The 16,261-nt window shown below is 39.9% G+C and overlaps 3 protein-coding genes across 3 annotated transcripts in view; 2 read left to right on the top strand and 1 right to left on the bottom strand.

Annotated features, from left to right (window-relative positions):
* The window catches only part of LOC145463541 (uncharacterized), a 10,939-nt gene extending 1,457 nt beyond the window's left edge, over positions 1-9,482 (top strand). The window contains exon 2 of the mRNA XM_081447304.1: positions 3,248-9,482. The gene's annotated coding sequence lies outside the window, so the exon portion shown is untranslated. The remainder of the gene's footprint in view (positions 1-3,247) is intronic.
* Positions 9,483-11,890: 2,408 nt separating this feature from the next.
* On the bottom strand, positions 11,891-14,011 carry LOC145462684 (uncharacterized). Its single transcript, XM_081446262.1, has one exon. It carries the CDS (start codon positions 13,941-13,943, stop codon positions 13,149-13,151), a length of 795 nt encoding a protein of 264 aa, XP_081302388.1. The 5' UTR covers positions 13,944-14,011; the 3' UTR covers positions 11,891-13,148.
* Positions 14,012-14,141: 130 nt separating this feature from the next.
* LOC145462681 (uncharacterized) lies at positions 14,142-15,768 on the top strand. The gene has a single exon (XM_081446259.1). The coding sequence runs from the start codon at positions 14,653-14,655 to the stop codon at positions 15,766-15,768; it is 1,116 nt and encodes a 371-aa protein (XP_081302385.1). The 5' UTR covers positions 14,142-14,652.
* The last annotated feature ends 493 nt before the right edge of the window (positions 15,769-16,261 follow it).

The raw sequence follows: 16,261 nt of genomic DNA, 5'->3' as shown, positions 1-16,261 counted from the left end.
CTTATGGATGGATACAACTTGGCAAATTTAATTCGACAGCCCACAAGAGTGACTTCTACATCAAGCAGGCTCATCGATGCAATTCTTACGAATAAACCTCGTTCCTTCTTGGTCTCTGGGGTGTTCGACTTGGGCTGAAGTGATAATCATCTTATCTATGCTGTAATGAGGTCTCATTGTCCTAGGTCTTGCCTTAGAACTGTTATCAAGAGGCGTTTCAAGAACTTTGATCCGGAGCTGTTTTGTAATGATTTGAGTATGGTTCCTTTTGATGTTGCCTATATATTCGATGACGCTAATGATATTTGCTGGGCTTGGAGCACTTTGGTATCGGGTGTTCTTGATGTCCATGTACCCATTAAACGTAGCACCGTGAAGCGTGAACACGTTCCGTATATGACACCTGAGTTACTTGACGCCATAAGGCGTCGCAACAAACTGAAGCGATTATACAACAAGTCTAAAAATTCAACAGATCGAGTCAGATACAAAATCCAGCGCAATTTTACCTCCTCGCTGAGACGAAAATTGATATCCGGTTACCTACGTACCACAGCAGCTAATGCAAGGGGAAACCCCAGGACATTTTGGCGTGCTATCAAGCCGTTTATGCACTGTAAAAGTAACACCAGCCAAGATGTTATTCATCTGAAGGAGGACAACAAATTGATTACAGATAAATTAGAAGTTGCAGAGGTCTTCAATAAATATTATTCATCTGCATTATGTGTCAGTGATAGCTCAATTAATCGGCACACTGTTGTGGATTACCTCTCATCTAATCACCAGAGTATCTCTGCTATACGGACTCATTGCCCTGTGGCCCAACCTTTCCAATTTAGACATGTTACTTCGACTGAGCTTGAGATTATTTTGAAGTCGCTTGCTCCAAAAAAGGCCACTGGTCACGACAATATTCCGCCCAAAGCTCTACGCACTGGGGCAACTGTTTTTGCTTATCTGCTGTCTGTATTATTCAACAAGATCATCGACTCTGGTAAAGTGCCAGCAAAATGGAAATTGGCCGAGATTTGCCCTGTGTTTAAGAAAAATGATGCCCAAGGCAAAGCTATGTACAGGCCTGTGTCTATCCTCGTTATATTGGACAAAGTATTTGAAAAATGCCTAGAACATCAGCTTATTCAATACTTCAATCCGATCTTGTCTCCGTCTGTGTCTGCATATCGTCGTGGCTGTAGCTGTGAGTCAGTTCTATTACGTCTTATTGAGGACTGGAGATCTGCTTTAGACAATGAGTGTGTTGTCAGTGCAGTCATTATGGATTTGACCAAGGCCTTTGACATGTTACCGCACGATTTACTTCTCGCTAAACTGGCCGCGTATGGTATTTCTTCTTCTAGTCTGGTTCTTTTAGGTGATTACCTCCGTGGCAGAACTCAGCGTGTTAAGATTGAAGATGTCACTTCCGGTGTGCTTCATATCTCCAAAGGCGTGCCTCAGGGATCAGTACTAGGACCACTGTTTTTCAACATTTTTCTCAATGACCTTTTTTATGTTATCAAGAGAGCGAAATTAGGGAGTTTAAGCAAATCACTACGGCTGGTGCTACTACGGCTGCCGTGACTGAAAAGGTCTGGGGAGAGTACGTCTCGGTTTAGCGAGTAAAGCAAAATACAAAGATGAAAGAAACATAGGCTAAGGAGTTTAAAATCTCTTTTATTTAGTTTCTCACAGCCAAATGGCTTCGCTCAGAGGACGATGTCCGTTATTCGCCCTCCTAGGACGAACAGATTATTTCTGAGCGAAAGCGAATGCCAGACACTCTGTTCCATAACAATTTCATGGATGAAATATATAATTTCTGAGACAAATATCTCAAAGAATATCGAGTGAAGAACACAAATATATCAATACTCAAGGAAGCAAAATAGCATCGTTAGTGATCCAGATATAAAACATCTTCACTAAACCCTCAAAGCAAGCTTAACCGAAGAAACACAACCTCATGCTCAACACGAATATTTCACTTGACTCACTTCGCCATTCCAACACCTTTGCCAAAACTTATCGTTAATTCAGGATACGGATTTACAAGCTTATGAGAGGTAACCTTGACACAATCTTTGACTTAAATTAACTTTAAAGGATATAGTATCCAATGACATTCTTGAAATGCCGAGATGTCCGTTGAAAGGGGCCAGAGAAGCTCGCCACTCTAGCGTTCGTATCCTTTTTAGTCTTCCCCATTTTGCCAGACCAGCTTCAAGAAAAACCGAGCTACAGAAAAATTATCCCTCTGCCTTCGGTTCCTTGAGCGCATTGCGAAACACAAGAGTTTTTTAGAGATTCGCGCGTAAATTTCACCAGGAGGTTAACGGTAGTAAAGTTTCCCTGCACTGATTGGCTTAGTTATCTGAGAACCCAGTTGAAGGCGTTTGTGGGCGGAGTTTGTTTGCGAAGCAGAAAATTTTTCTTAGCGCTGTTTTCTCGAATAAATTTTTTCACTTGAAGCAGACACTTTAAAGAGTTATAACTCAAAGGGAATTTGTTCAATTGCTCTTAAATTTGGACAGTGGCTAGTTTAACATATAAAGTACAAAAGCGTGTCTGCGAATTGTTAATTTCGAAATACTTTTTCTTCGAGAGCGATTTTTGTACGATCACTCCACATTTTTTTAATCCTATTTCGAAACTGTTCTGTAACTTTTTACTGCAATCGAATATGCCAAAACGCAGACACGCTTTTAAGCGCTTTGGGCCCTGAAACCGAGGAAAAAATTAAATTGGCGAAAAACGAAATTCGCTTTGACGTGTAGCTTTCGAAAGGTGATTCGGGCGCTCGCATTTAGTGGTCGTGAAAAATTCGACAATTCACTTTCTTTCAAAATTCTTGGTATAGTTTGATAGCCAGCTCCATAAGCTTTAATTTGATATAGGGTTTAGGTATCTACAGCTTAAACTGCACGCGCTTCATCGCTTGCGCGCGAGACACCCCTGAAGGTATACTGTAACCTTAAAGATTTTAAGATTGCGGTTAGATCTATTGTAAATTTACATATGAAAACTAGTCTTAGCTATTATATATTTATATCTTGTAATTTTTTTAATTTCAATTTTTTTTCGTTTAAAGTTATTTTTCTCGGTAAATTAGCATAATCTTGATAGAGGCCTAATCAGCCTCATCAACCCGAGTTGAAATAAAGTTATCTATCTATCTATCTATCTATCTATCTATCTATCTATCTATCTATCTATCTATCTATCTATCTATCTATCTATGAATAAGCTTTCAACTATTCGAAATCATTCAATAAATTGATCTTTTCTTGCCGACTGCCTAAATTGTGTATACCTGACAGAGGCTTGACACAAAATGTTGACCAACAAGAAAAAGAGAAAGATTTTTTTTTTTTAATTTGATTTTTTTCATATCTGTAGTGGTTTGATCAAGGTTCGCTCAGATCTAACTTGTAGAAAAACAGAAATTATCGTAAAGCCGTTCAGTTGCGAAGCAAATCAGCAGCGATCTCGTCTGAAACCTCGATAAATTGAAAGCGCCGACTCTAATGGCAGCTCTTGAGTAGCGAGTGAGACAATCAGCAATGAAGCAGGATCGAAACAACATGAAATGTTTTTTAATGCGTTGCTCAAAAAAGGAATCACTTTTCAAGCCTACGCTTTCCTTTTTTTTTCTTTCTTTTTTTCTCAGAACTTTAGTATGAAAACGTTGAAGCTAAAATTAGGACTTTACGAACATACTAAGATCATGCCCTAAGCTGAGAGTTTATTTTTACAAGTTTTTGAAAGAACAGTATGAACTCTTGTAAGATGTACAACATGAGTGTAGTGCCGTCCAGGAACCAAATGCTTTTAGAGATATGCTTAGTTCCTTGCCCCCGAGTGGGGGATAGGGCCGGAGATCAATGCTCGCCATCTGTCCCTATTCGTTCCTTCTCCACAGTTCTCCGCCATGTTTCCCTTGGCCGTCCTCTACTTCTTTTTCCACTTTGGTGCCCAGGATAATGCCACGTGTGGGTTTCGGTTTGGTGCCATACGCAGAACATGACCTATCCACTTCCATCGCCTGCGTCGCACTTGTGCACTGATCTTTTCGATTCCCGCTCTTCTCCGAATTTCATCATTGGGCACACGCATGGGCCAATGGACTTTCAAGATTCTCCTTAGGCATTTGTGAAGAGAGGTGTCAAGCCTTTTTTCATCCGCTTTTGTCATTCTCCAAGTCTCGCATCCATACAACAGGACAGCAATGATGTTTGAATTGAAGATCCTCATCTTAGTTTCTCGGCGGAATTCACCTGTTCTCCACACCTTTGAAAGTCGATGAAAAACACTTCTAGCTTTACCTAACCTACTCCGAATGTCCTGTTCGGCACCACCCAAGTTGTTAACAGTGGCCCCTAGATAGACAAAGCTGTCTGTATCCTCTACATCAGTGCCGTTTATCTTTATAGGAAATGCTTTTAGAGATATATTTGAACATAAACGGTGAGCTTGTCTGATTAATAGTGCATTGTATAACGCAATGTAGCCCGATCTAGTAGGAGCCAGTAACAGTGAGTTGTATCGAGATTTAACCCATACGTATGTATACAGCATGTAGTGTGACAGAGTGAATGATAGATTTGGTTCGTTCTTGTGAGGTGTATACATCGGAAAAAGGGTTCAACTTCCATAGGAGTAGTGCATAGATTCAGTGTAACTAGATTGTGTGAGTTGGTCGATTTCACGTATGTTAAAAGTGCCGTGATACACTATAGGTTAATTGTTCCACGTAACACGTGACAAGTCACTTTGTTACCGGTCAATTAACATGGATTTGTTTGTCTCTCGGATGTAAAACAGTGAACATAACATTTTCTTGCTTAACGTATTTCGATCGTACTTTACGACGAAATACTACACTGTAATTGGGCTAAATTTAGATTAGGCAGAGTCAAACTGTGGCATAATTACTGTTTAAAAATCCAATGTTCTCAAGATTATGCAATAGTTGATTCTTTGCGTTACAAGAATGGTCACACTGACAATTACAAATATTGTATCCAGGTTTTTATTTTTTTGCTGTATAATATCTCGCCAGTTTAAAAATTTTATTATACACATGTAGCAATTGTTTGGAAATTATTTCTAAATTAGATAACGAGGCACAAACTACATGAGACCTCGTCAGTCAGACGTTCTGTATTTGACGTTGGATAATACTTGCTAAATAAAATGGTTCTTGCTTTAACTTTGTGTTCAACAGATGTTGTATGTGTGTTTAAAGGTAATAGAGGAAATGGGGAAAGGGGCAAGCGTGTTTTATGAAAATGTTCCACGCCCGTACAGACGTTTTTTGTTTAGTGGTCACGCACTTGAATAGTTTATAATATTTAGAGGGTGATTAAAGAGGTTCTTTAATCACCCTCTGAATATTATAAAGGCCACGTTAGCACCAAACGTCACAAAGAATGTGAAAGAAATACCATGACTGAATCTGTACAATGTACCAAGCTTACACTATGGGGAATAAACGGCGCTGGCTTCTGCATGTATAATCACATCAGTAACGAATTCAAACTGCCCAATGTTGCTCATTCTGTTAAAGCATTTCGGCCTTCCAGCCTCGTACATAGTCTATTGTAAAATTTCTTTCCATTAAGAAATCTTTGAACCGCTATCGAAAGTTATTTGAGCCGCTGTAGAAATCGCACTAACTAATGGCGAACAATTTAACCTTACTGACTCAGATCGGATCTACTTTAAAAGGCAGTATGCCGGGTATTTTAAGAGCGATGGAATAAAGCGGCACTGCTTACAGCAGTTGCTAAACATCAGTAGACAAGAAGCTGATAAGATCAGAATGTGGAAAATAAAAATTATTTCCACTGCCTGTGACTGGAGCTCAGAATCAAGTGACACACAAATAGAATTGGTTGCCTCCGTTAAGCCGAATTATTGCTGCGAACTAACAAATCGTTATTTGTTTCGGACAATGTTGCCAAGTAAAAGGGAACTATAGGAGCACTGCTTGCGCCTAATTCTGTAACAGGCGCGTTACGATCAAAGTAATGTATAGTATTTGAACCAAGGAGTTGGGAGTAGGGTAGGTGGTGCCTCAATTCTGACAGTACAGCTAACAGATCGGGGCTCGGGTATAGTATTAACTAAATGCACTCCTTTATGGCCGGGGCGAGGCTGCTTACTTTTTTTATCAACATGTTGAGCTTTGAAGACACGATTGATCAGGTTAAACCTTCAAATCATATATGAGCTTTCATATGTTCACTTGTATGTTGAGTTTTGTTTTCAGGTACATAATTGGACTCAGAAGTATTCTCGTGGCCTGCAATGTATCTAGATCTAGGCACGTACTGAGCTTTAAACAGGTTAAATAGGCTAATTAATCGATCACTTCAAAATTAAAGTTTTCGTTTTAGAGAGCTTTCTAGCATTCATATCACCAGTTTCCTGTTATCTTTTACAAGCAACCCCACCCGAAGGTTTAAGGCTGAAAAATCCTTCGTAATTTCAAACAAAATTTTGCCATACTTGTCCGTAACTGTGCAGGATGGGCCAGGTATTCTAATTTGAGTAACAGGCATATGGAACACGTTCGAAAGTATATACCATTGACTGCCAGAGTCCACGAGTGACAAATTCTGGGGTATTTTTTTCGACCTTTCTCCCCGGCCGTTGTATTAAAACAGCAGCATATTTATGGAAATATTACATTGCTACATCTTCAATTTAAAGACAACAACGAAACTAGTAACAAGCACTGGATTCGAAGTATGCATCGTGGGTTTGGATTCACAACAAGAATGGTTGTAGAGTGACAATTTGCCTTCTTTACGCAAGCGAACAGACGACTGTCAATGGCTCTGCAGTGATACTCCAGACATTCGATTAAAAGAGATAACAGTTACCAATGTGAAGCGAGGTAAAGAAAAGAAACCGGGCGGGCGTTGATCACTTGAAGTTGACTCGTGGTTCTTTTACATCACCTGACACAACGCTGCTTGTTAAAATGTAGTAACTACACTTACACTGAGGAAGACCAGGCTCGACTCATGTTTCATTGGGAATTAATATATTGAAAAAAAAAAAACTATAAAAACGTTAACACTAAATTACATCTTAAAAAAATATGAATAAGACACTGTATTTAGTTATTTTAGAAAAACAAGCTACATATAATATTCTTTTAATAATAAAATTTATTGCGAAGCCCTCGTAGTGCCCAACTGTAGCTAAGAAAAACATTTCATATACTAAAAAATATCTGAGGCTAAGAACTTCTCGCCGTGCCAAGTTGTCGGTCAGTAATTACAAGTAAAAATTCAGGGAGCGAAGAGCTCCTTCCTCACAATTTCCCGGTTATAAATATAAAATTGTCTTTACTTGTAAAAACTTTGGGCAAAGAACAATATTAATACAAACACGACACCACAAGATAACTTAGTCTTCACGTAACACATAAATAATTTTAGAGGATGACGATAGGAAAAAATTACTTATTACCGGTAGAAACAATGGTCACAGTGACTATAACCACAGAGCTTATCTTCTGTAGACAACTGTCAAAATATTGCTGAAAGCCATCTATCTCTCGAAACTTTTTAAAAGAGGCAAGGAATCCTTATGTGTGTGTTTCTGACGAAACCGAAGGGGAAATCTTGCGCAGTTATAAACAGCAGAGAAGGGCGAGGAGTTCTTTGCCCGAAATTCGTTATAAGTATATGTTTACTGTGTAGAGCTCACTGTTAAGCGTAAATACCGCGCTCTGGCTACACAGATGAACGCAGCTGTTCATCTTGTTTTGTCTATGAAAACCATCACAATCAGCCAAGTGGAAACCTTGCCCAATACAACCGACACCTTGGCATCACGAGGAATTCTTCGCCCTCAATATTTTATTAATAGATTGATTAGGAGATCGTCGCTTATGACAGCTTAGACCAGTATTGGGTGAAAAATTGGCCTCATTAGCATATGGCAATTACAAGACATTTAAGCGTACAGTGTATGTGAATTTTTTCTTTAAATTTTGAAATGTTTTATTCGTGCGAAAAGCCAAGAGATTTCGCAAAAAAATCCGGTACTTTCCATTGAGAATTTTTTTTTCTGCCTGTTGTACTAACCAGGAATACGATAATGTTACAACCCCTAATTGTCCAATTTTCGCTCCATTATCTGTCCAGTGGTTACTTTCGAGAGGGTAAAAATAACATAAAATTTTTAACTTTTAGCTCTAAAAGTGGTCACGGTCGCTTATGAGAGGTGGTCGCTTAAAAAAAAGTTCCAAATACAGTGAACTGACTTGGAAATTGGAAATTGGAAATGACTTGGTATTTTGGAAAACTGGTCGCTGAGGAGAGGTGGTCGCAACAGTAGGTTACACTTTACATGTAATGAAAAACATTTTATTAATTACTGAATAAAGTTCGCCGCTCATTTTTTTTTTAAAAAAGCACTATTTCCCTTTTTTTTTGGAAAATTTGCATAACTATAAATACCGCGCTCTGGCTACACTGACAAACACAGATGTTCCTATTGTTTTGTCACAATCATGTCGCACAAATGCATGAAGATAAGTAGCTGTGCCTGCTTCCTCATTTTTTCCGGTGTTCTATTCGTGTTGTCAACACTAGGGCATTACAGAAGTCCTTTTTTAGGCGATCAAAGGGAAATCAAAGCTATAACTATAACTTTTTCGAACGCGGAGGTTCAGTGCTATTAAAGTGATATGTCTGACTCAGTACACACTGAAATTAGAGACACCTTCACTGGAATCATTTATTCGAGCATCAACCGCAGAGGAAGGCCAAGAACTCCGTTAAAGTGGTCTGGCTGTATTCTCAAAACTCGCCAATGCGTGTCAACCGCTAGCTGATGCGAGTAAGGCAAAAATTCAAGTCAACAAAATCGCGCTCATCAGCCTTGCGAATGAAACCGTGTGTCCATTACAGGGACTGGTGGAACATGTACAGAACTCAGTATATTCTGCGCTATTATTCTTACATGATTTAAACCCAGGCCGTTTTGAAAATGGAACGCAGCTTCAGGACAAACTACTGATACCAGTTTTACATGTACAGCATCCTTTTCGCTGTTATTTCATTGACGGTTCATATGCGAACATTGATGAGTTTGATTTTATAGCTGCAGACCGAACTAAAACTGACATCAGAGTAACGATTATACAAACGGACCTCTACAAGATGCAGCAATACTTACGGAGACTTTACTATTGGCTTCTTTTGGGCCCACTCATCACTCTCGAATGGCTCAGACGGAGAAAGAAGCTTCGTTGCTTGTCTAGTGGTCAACAAGTTGAAGGAGCCCACGTACCAGAGGAAACTACTGTCGAGTCAGAGCTAAACTCAGCAGCTGACCACCAGAAGACTCAGAGAAATATTAACAAAGAAAAGGAACATGAGCAAACTGGAGGCAAAACACAACCGCTACTTATCGAGTTAAACGATCCTTGCAGTAACGGAAACACCGTGAGCCCGGAGCTATTAGACGCGTTTTAACTTACCTTAGAAAGCTGTTCGGCAAACTAGCTGTTGGTAGTGGGTATGTTATTCTCATTATAGTAGCTCTCCCGGCCCTGTAGGTATATCCAGTGGAGGATGGTCTTTTTTTCGATTCGATCAAAACGAAATTCAGCAAAAAACTTTTTGGGATGACATTATCGCACCTTATCATTCTTTTTATTCTTATGTGATAATTTGGTTATCATTATTCTTTGACACCTTTCTTCCTTTGTTGTGGTCACCTCTTCAAATATTTTGTTTTTTTCTCTACAGTAGGTTTGCCTGTAAAGCCACATGGACCGTCCCAACCAACTTTTCAAAACTGATTCGAAGTGATTGGTTTGCATCAAACATGTATTTGCTCATTTTGGGTGTTGCTGTGCCATACTGTTCCTCAGAAGATTCTTTAGCCTTGTTTAGTTATTTTACAAGCTACAAGACGGTCTGCACAATCTGTAACGTGCTTTTCGTTATCATCCTAAACAAACACAAATTTGTCACGAGGTATGTCTTCTTCATCACTATATGCATGATCTGTGCTTATATTGAAAGTAACATAGTAGCCGTGTTTTATTTTATGTTGAATTCTAAAGGCTCGCTCACCGACCTTAATCTTACTGCTCTGCGCACGGTAGCCATTGGTCTCACTTTGACTCTCAGTTTCAGCTACTGTATGCACATCATTCACAAGCTTACTGAGCCACAGGAATCTTTGTTTGAGGGACTGGGAGAAAAGTGAGTGAATATTTCAGTTACCTGTTTTCGTGTAGAATTTTTTCGTATCATTCAATGGTGCACTAAATATAAATCTTAGTGAAGCGGTCGATCACGCATCGCAACCTTTTTGTTCGTGACAACAGACATTGCGTGACCTTCACAAGTAGACTTCAGTTTTCGACAACTTGCCTTGGTAATCTGAATAAGCCTTCAACTATACGAAATCATTAAATAAATTGATCTTCTCTTGCCGACTGCCTGAATTGTTTATACCTGACAGAGGCCTGACGCAAAATGTTAACCAGCAAACAAAAATAATATATAAATTGGGATTGTTTTCTTTGCTTTTTAGATGTTATTGTATATAATTTTATCAGATTAGAGTAGATTCTGAAATGGCCTGCGTTCGCAGGCTGGTTCTGAACAACTTGTTTCGTGTTCGTATCTGTAGTGGTTTGATCAAGGTTCTCTCAGATCTAACAGAAAAACAAAAAGCCGTTCAGTTGCGAAGCAAATCAGTTACAACCAAGCCCGGGGAAGGGGGGGGGGGACACTAACACATATGGGCTACATAGGTATGTGCCGCTGTGAAGGTTATGGTTTTCAAGCAGTTTACTCTAGGATAGGGTATATAAATCAGAGCGTTTGGGTCTAGAATAGGGTATCATTTTTCCCAAAACTGACTAGTTGGTTGAAGATTTTCTCTAGACTAAGGAAACCAGGAATTGCCACTCAAAAATATAAAAAAAAATCAAATCGGCAAGTTTAAATTTACGCAAATCAGCCGCAATAGTGTCGATAGATAGGGGGATTTGGGGAGTTTACTCTAGTATAGGGTAGCAAAATTCAGCTGAACTACCTCTGGTATAGGCTAAGGGCTCCAGGGACCCAGCAGCACATCCCCACCCAGAAATTCCCAGAGTACCCCCCCCCCCCCACCAAACAGCTAGGAAACTCTGATGTAATTATCAGGTTTCTGATTCATTCATATCTGTTGCAACAAAAGGCTATGTGGTAAATTGGGTCCTTCACGGGTTCTAATGGGAGTCACGGTAGCGAGTAAGGCAATCAGCAATGAGCCAGAATAAAAACAGCTTGAAATGTTTTTAACTAAACAGGCGTTGCTAAAAAAATATGTAACTTTCAAAGTACACTCTTTTTTTCTATAAAAGATTTCTTCTAAGAACATTGAGGCTGAACATACTAAGAACATGCCCTAGACTGAAAGTCACTAGAAGAAGTTTATTTCGACAATTTTTTTAAAGAACAGTATATGACCCTGGCAAAATGTAGAACTTGAGTGTAGTGCAGTCCAGGAACCAAATGCTTTTAGAGATATATTTGAACATAAATGATGTCTTATTGCGTGGTTCATCGTAGAACATCTCCAGTTGTATGGCTGTCTGATCGTGTTCTCTGCAGGACTATTGGAATTTACAATAAAACAACCTAAAACCTCCCTAGAAATAATAACTTATCTTACGAAAATCATCAGGTTCAAATCTAGGAACTTCCAGCCTCTGTCCAAATGTCAGACGTTTTCAGTTATAAGAGTGTATGTTTCACTCTCTATAACGCAATGTAGCCCGATCTATAGGAATTAACAAAGTATCGAGATTTTATCCTAGAAATAAACTGCAGTGGCGGATATAAGGGAAAACGCCACCCCCCCCCCCCCCCCCTTATTTTGGGTAAAAGAAAAGGCAGAAGGAAGAAAAGTCGGCAGGGCAAGCAAAGAAACCTCCCACTCCCACCCTTCCCTTTAGCTCAAGGTCTGGATCCGCCACTGATAAAGTGTAACAGAGAGAGTAAATGATAGCTTAAATTCGTTCTTGTGAGGTCTGTTCAGCTTATAAAGTGCTTTCACTCACGTGGCAAGCAGTCATGAAAATATTTGAAACGTTAAACATATTATTACATTAATTGTAATTGACCTGAACTGTAATCAGGCCGAGTCATACTGTGACAGAATTTATACTGCATGTAATAAGAATCAAATGTCCTAGAGATTATGCAAGAATTGATTATTTCTGCAACAAGACAGTTCACACTGACAAGTACAAGTATTGTATGCTGGTTCGTATTTTTTGCTGAGTGAGATATAATTGACTTGAGTGCGTAATAGCAAAGTAGATAGAGCTGTTAAATGATATTCTCCTGGTTAATTAAAGGTTTTACTATAGACACTGTACATTAATTAGCAATTGCTTGAAAATTATTTCTAAATTACACTGGGGGACGAGGCACACATTACATGAGACCTCGTCAGTCATAAATAATGTATTTGAGGTTCGATAATCCTTAATAAATAAAATGGTTCTTGCTTTAATTTTGTGTTTAAAAAATGTTGTATGTGTGTTTAAAGGTGATAGAAGAAAATGGGACAAGGGGCAAGCGTTTTTTATGAAAAAGTTCAACGACCATACAAAATGTTTTGTCCAGCGGTCACACACTTGAATTGTGTAAAATTTACCAGGCTTACAATATAGAAATAAAAAACGCGCCCGAGTGCATTGTTGAGTTATATAAGCACGCGGGAATTTTTAAGAACACGAGAGAAGTGCATAGAGAAGCACGAGGCGCAGCCGAGTGCTTCTCGCACTTCTCGAGTGTTCTTAAAAATTCCCAAGTGCTTATATAACTCAACAATGCACGAAGGGCAAGTTTTTTTATTTCTTTTATAAAATGTAAACCACCACATTAACATAAAGACATATTAAACAAGAAAAGGATTGCGAATTTTAATTAATCAAAATAAGTATTCTCCTTACATGTACATGCTTTCTTTTTATTGGCTTAAATGCTGAATGAAAAGTAAAACCGTTCCCTTTGTGGCAAGAAACAAACGTTTTCTAAAAAAATTCAGAACGGTTCTAAAGAAATTAATACAGCAAAAAGAATCTTCGAAAGCTGAAGCAGTTCCCCAGTTCACTGACTTTTGCTCTGAGGAGGATAAAGATTGATTTGCATTGAACCGATTGTGCAAGAATTGAACATGCCGCCAAGCATTTCGCTGTGGATCGTTGTGGTGGATGATCGGCTGTGCGTTTCAACCACTCTGCCTGATACTTCTGCTGCTTTTGGCTGACTAAAAGGCTCATAGCATTGTGGAGATTTCTGTTTTGTCTGCTCGGCCCCTTGTAGAGCAGTAGACAAGACATCACTACATTTCCTGAGCTGGATAGACGACGGACGAGAATTGTAATGCTGGAGACTATTCGGGTTTCTGTGTCCCGAAATGTGGCAGATGTGGCGATCTGACAAACCGGCTTGAGACCACAAGGTTATCGCTGTCGCCCGAACACAGTGATTTGTGTAAACTTTGGAAAGCTTGGCCTTTGTACTTATTTCTTTCATCATGTTTCCAAGAGTGTTGACACCAAGCGGGCGGCTTTCGTACCAGATTTCGGGTGTGATGGCGGATTCATTCCAGTCGCGTCGAGGTTGCTGAAATAAGGCTTCGCATTTCGGATTCAGCTTGGAGATATACAAGCTCAGCGCTCGGTAGCCGTCGTTCTCACTCTCTGTTTCGTACATACGAGCCGTCTTCTCAAAGCTGGATCGGTCTTGAAGTCCACCGGGATGGTTTTTGGTGGTCTCGTCGTGGGTCATAGTAACGTAGCGCTTGCCTTGCTCGTCTACTTCAAATGCAAAACTCGTCGGCTTCAAATTTTTCTGCCCTTCACGACCTCTTCTACACCAGTAGAGAACAACATGGAACATCTGCGAACAGTAAACAACAGCCTTGGACACATTTTCTGATCCCTTTATAGTCTTGTCAGATATTGTTGTTCTTGTGCAAACGTTGCATATAGAAACAGTTGATCAAACACAAGGCGATTCGTTTTTAAGCTGCATTACCTTTAAAGCCGGATGAAAAAGAATTCCAATCGTTCGGACATTATACTTAAAAGCTTCACCAAAAGACATTTAATAAGTGGCCTTTTACCCCGTAATCTCGTGCACCTAAACGCTCGAACTCATGCATGCCTTGGCAAAAAAAAAATCGAGAAAATTGGATCTCTGCTGGCAGTATCGGAAAGGAAAGCTTAAAACAGTCCTGTGAAGACAACGCCCGAGGTGTAAAATTTCTGTTCCATGCAGGCATATTCCAGTTGATGTTTTCGGCACTGGATCGAGAGGCACGCCATTCAAGCGGTCCGGATACCCGACAGACAATTCTCTTCTAATTTGATACATACGTCTACGCCGACAGCTGTGTGGATAGTCTTCACCTATATTGTCCATCATTAAAGCCGGATTCTGAATTCTCCTGAATTAGACTCTCACTACTTGTCTTTGCAAAACTAGCCACTGATTCACCTTTGCAATTAGCGGTATCTTTCGAATACTAGATTAGTCAACTGGAAACTACAACTTTAACGCCGATCAGAAATCTGTTGGTTTACAGCCTGACAAAAGGAATGACTTAATGACACGTTTTCGACGAACGGTTGACACCATGAACAACAGTTCTTTGCCATCTGATTCACCAACAACAGACTACAGACTGTTCCTTTACACCCAGCTAGCTACTGGCATCTGTCTGGCGATTCTATCACCTATAACAATCACAAGTAATGTGTTGCTACTATTTACTCTGTTTAAAGATCCTCTCAAATGCTTCCGTGCACCAGCTACGTATTTCATCGTCGCTTTAGCCTTGGTTGATTTAACAACGGGCCTGCTTGTTGAGCCTTTCTTTATAATGCACCGTGTGGCAACGTATGTAAAAGGGTCCCCTGCTCCATGCGAGCCATACAACACCTTATACCAAATCGGAGTTTGGTTGTCTTACGTGGGCCTCAACGCGTCCTTTCTGCTTGTTCTTGGTCTCATTTTAACGCAGTACGTCGCCATAACATACCCGCACCACTATCGCTCAGAAGTGACAACCCGCAGGGTCCTCGCTTGTGTTGGGTTCTCGTTGGTGTACTTTACCGGTTTCATTCTGTTGCAGTTCGTTGTTGTCCCCAAAGAAACCTTGTTTCAAGTAGATTTGCATCTTCACTCGACACTGATAACGGTTTTGTTAATCCTCAGTTCCGCGATACTTTTGAGATCACTTCGCCATTTTGCCACAGAATCTCGACGGCTTGTAGGGGAAAGTGGCGTTGAGACTGGAGTGCATGGGAGACACACAGGCAAACCTCGAACGAACAGAATTAGCGAGAAACAGTTTACAATTGTTACCTTACTTTTATCAGGAGTTTTTATCGTGTGTTCTCTTCCCCACATCATTACAGTCCATATGAGATTTTACAAGAAGCAGCACACTCTACAAGAGAGGCTTGACCTTTCTGCTGCGATCACTATTGCGGACGAAATGATGTTCGTGAAGGTGGCATTAGATGCGTTCATCTACGCGTGGAGACTGACAAAATACCGCAAGTCGTTAAAACTTGTGCTGACTTGCCGCAGGAATCAAGTCTTACCCGAAACTACTGAAGTAATGACGATGGAGAATTTCACTTTTCAACAGTACAATCCCGAACTCTCGTCAAATCATCAAGACCGTCCCAAAATCAACCTCCACGACCAACTGTAGTGAACCTAGCTCGTATTTGGCTATGACAATAAATTTTTAGTGAAATCCCATTGAAACATATATAAACAGCCATGAAGATTGTGAGAATATTTATCCCAGGTATGGAGTTTAAAAACCGAAGTTGTCGCGACACTTCCAGAGATATGAAGTTCTTTGTGAATTATACAAGAGAACCAAACTGTTCCTTACTGGTCCTAGTCGAGCGGCCTCGGGTGTGGAATCAGTTACAAACTTCTTCACCCAATTTAAACAATAGAAAACTTCGATTCTTACCGGTAGCAGAATGTAGTACTACGACCCCAAACAAGTAGGGTGCTCTCTTCCGAAATAATTTTAGGGCGATGGTGCAAAATAAGAGCTTTTTTATTATATCGTTGAAAAGCATGCTACTAACATTCTTGACTCAACACATGCCTTTCTTAAACTGATAATATTCCTAACTTGATTAAGCTCGAGCACTGTGTGTCGTTCTGTCTTAACCTGACGGTTTGGT

Source organism: Orbicella franksi, chromosome 12 (genome assembly GCF_964199315.1).
Source record: "Orbicella franksi chromosome 12, jaOrbFran1.1, whole genome shotgun sequence".
NCBI classification, from domain to species: Eukaryota; Metazoa; Cnidaria; class Anthozoa; order Scleractinia; family Merulinidae; genus Orbicella; species Orbicella franksi.
This window is presented reverse-complemented; position numbering and strand designations above follow the sequence as displayed.

Bases quoted from the DNA above. Each gene is read 5' to 3' on its own strand.
- LOC145462684 (XM_081446262.1), bottom strand. From the start codon at position 13,943: ATGTTCCATGTTGTTCTCTACTGGTGTAGAAGAGGTCGTGAAGGGCAG.
- LOC145462681 (XM_081446259.1), top strand. From the start codon at position 14,653: ATGACACGTTTTCGACGAACGGTTGACACCATGAACAACAGTTCTTTG.